The following is a 1,631-nucleotide window of genomic DNA, read 5'->3' on the forward strand; positions in this document are numbered from 1 at the left end:
AGAGATGGGGGCGCAGACAGATAGAAAGGGTGAGGTTGGGGGTTCCCCTCCCGCGCTCATCCCCCACCCCCACCCTGCGCCCAGCAAATCCAGATGCCGCGGCCTCTGGCATCCTGGCCTCCACCTTCCCCTGCGGGACAGGGGCGGCTCCTCCTCCGGCCACGGCGCGGAGCGGCGGTAACAGCGGCGGCGTCTTGATGGTCCCGGGGGCTCCGAGTGTGTGTCAGGGGTTGGGGCGGGGGGTGGGCGCGGCCCTTGGGTATCCCTAGCGGTCCAGGTTCATAGTCCAGTGCTTGGCTCCAGTCGCGCAGCTGTCCCTGGCGGCCGAGGAGGAGGAGGCCGCGGGCGCTCCCCCGCTGGGAGGACCCCCGGCGCCGGCAGCGGCCTCGCCCTCGTTCTTGAGGTCTTGGAAGACCTGCGTGAAGAAGTGGGGGTCGGCGTTGAGCCGCAGCATTTGCGGACTGAGCCGCTGGATGAGGCGCAGGCAGCGTTGCCAGAAGCGCTCCTTGTCGGGCTCCACGAGGAAGGGCTTGAGCGGGTAGGAGATCTCGTTGCCCATGTAGGAGTAGGCGAGGTAGAGGCAGGTGAGGAAGGCAGCCTGCAGCTCGGCGGCCGACGCCAGCTCATCCCCGCGCAGCGACTCGCGGCACAGCAGGTACACGAACACCAGGTTGGCGGGCGTAATGAAGGCCTGGTCTTGCCAGCCCTGCAGCAGCAGCGAGCGGTCCACTCCGCGGAACCAGCCCACCAGCTCGCCTGGGCTTAGCTCCTTGAGACGGTAGCAGCGTCGGCACACGAAGTCGCCCAGGCAGCGCAGCAGCTCTCCCGTAGACGCCTGCACGATGACCCGCCGCGGCGAGCCGCCAGGTACCGGCGGCGCCGCCTGCGGGGCTGGGGGCGGCGGCGGCGGCGGTTTCCCTCCACCGGAGCCTGGAGGTGGGGCGACGGCGCTGCCCCCCGACGGCGGCTCGCAGGTGGCGGCGGCCGCGGGCACGGTGGGCACGGGCACCGCCAGGGGCTTGGCGGCGCCGCCGCCGTCGGGGGGGTCCCGACCCTTGCGGAGAAGGTTCTCGCGGTTGCGTTGCTGGACCAGGGAGTCCGCGCCGGTGGACGCCGGCTTGGGCGTCACCTTCTTGCTGCCTTTCTTCTTCTTGGCAGACGCGGCCACCAGCCGCTTCCAGGTGAGCGCCGAGATGAGCACGGACGGCCGCTTGAGCCGGCTCTCGCCTTTACCGCCCTTGCCTACTGGCGGCGCCCCGTATCCCCCCAGCGCCTCGTCTCCCGAGGGCGGCGCCTTCTTCTTCTCCTCGGGCAGCCCGCCGGGCCTCCGGCCCTTGGCCGAGGAGGCGGGGGAAAGAGACAGCACCGTGCCCATCCTGCAGAGCGGGGCCGGCGCCCGGGCCCCGGCGGGAACCGCGGGCGGCGCCGCTGCCCGCTGCTGCAGCCCCCGGGGACCCGGAGGTGGGGGCCCAGCCCCGGCCCGGGCGCGGGAACGGGCAGTAGAAGGTGGCTGCTCGGCTGCTCGGCGCCGGCTGCTGAGAGTCTCAGCTGCGCCAGCTGCAGCGTCAGCCCCACCCCTTGGGCCCCGTCTTCGCCGCGCCGCGCCCCGCCTCACGCAGCCAATCCTCGCC

General features: G+C 72.7%; 1 protein-coding gene across 1 annotated transcript; it reads right to left on the reverse strand.

Moving 5' to 3' along the window:
* Nucleotides 1–228: 228 nt before the first annotated feature.
* Nucleotides 229–1,375, reverse strand: CDK5R2 (cyclin dependent kinase 5 regulatory subunit 2). Its single transcript, XM_060151287.1, has one exon. The coding sequence runs from the start codon at nt 1,373–1,375 to the stop codon at nt 266–268; it is 1,110 nt and encodes a 369-aa protein (XP_060007270.1). The 3' UTR covers nt 229–265.
* Nucleotides 1,376–1,631: the final 256 nt, after the last annotated feature.

The sequence above is a fragment of the Lagenorhynchus albirostris genome, chromosome 6 (assembly GCF_949774975.1).
Source record: "Lagenorhynchus albirostris chromosome 6, mLagAlb1.1, whole genome shotgun sequence".
Lineage (NCBI taxonomy): Eukaryota > Metazoa > Chordata > Mammalia > Artiodactyla > Delphinidae > Lagenorhynchus > Lagenorhynchus albirostris.

Coding starts and splice junctions, on each gene's coding strand:
- CDK5R2 (XM_060151287.1), bottom strand. CDS start 1,375: ATGGGCACGGTGCTGTCTCTTTCCCCCGCCTCCTCGGCCAAGGGCCGG.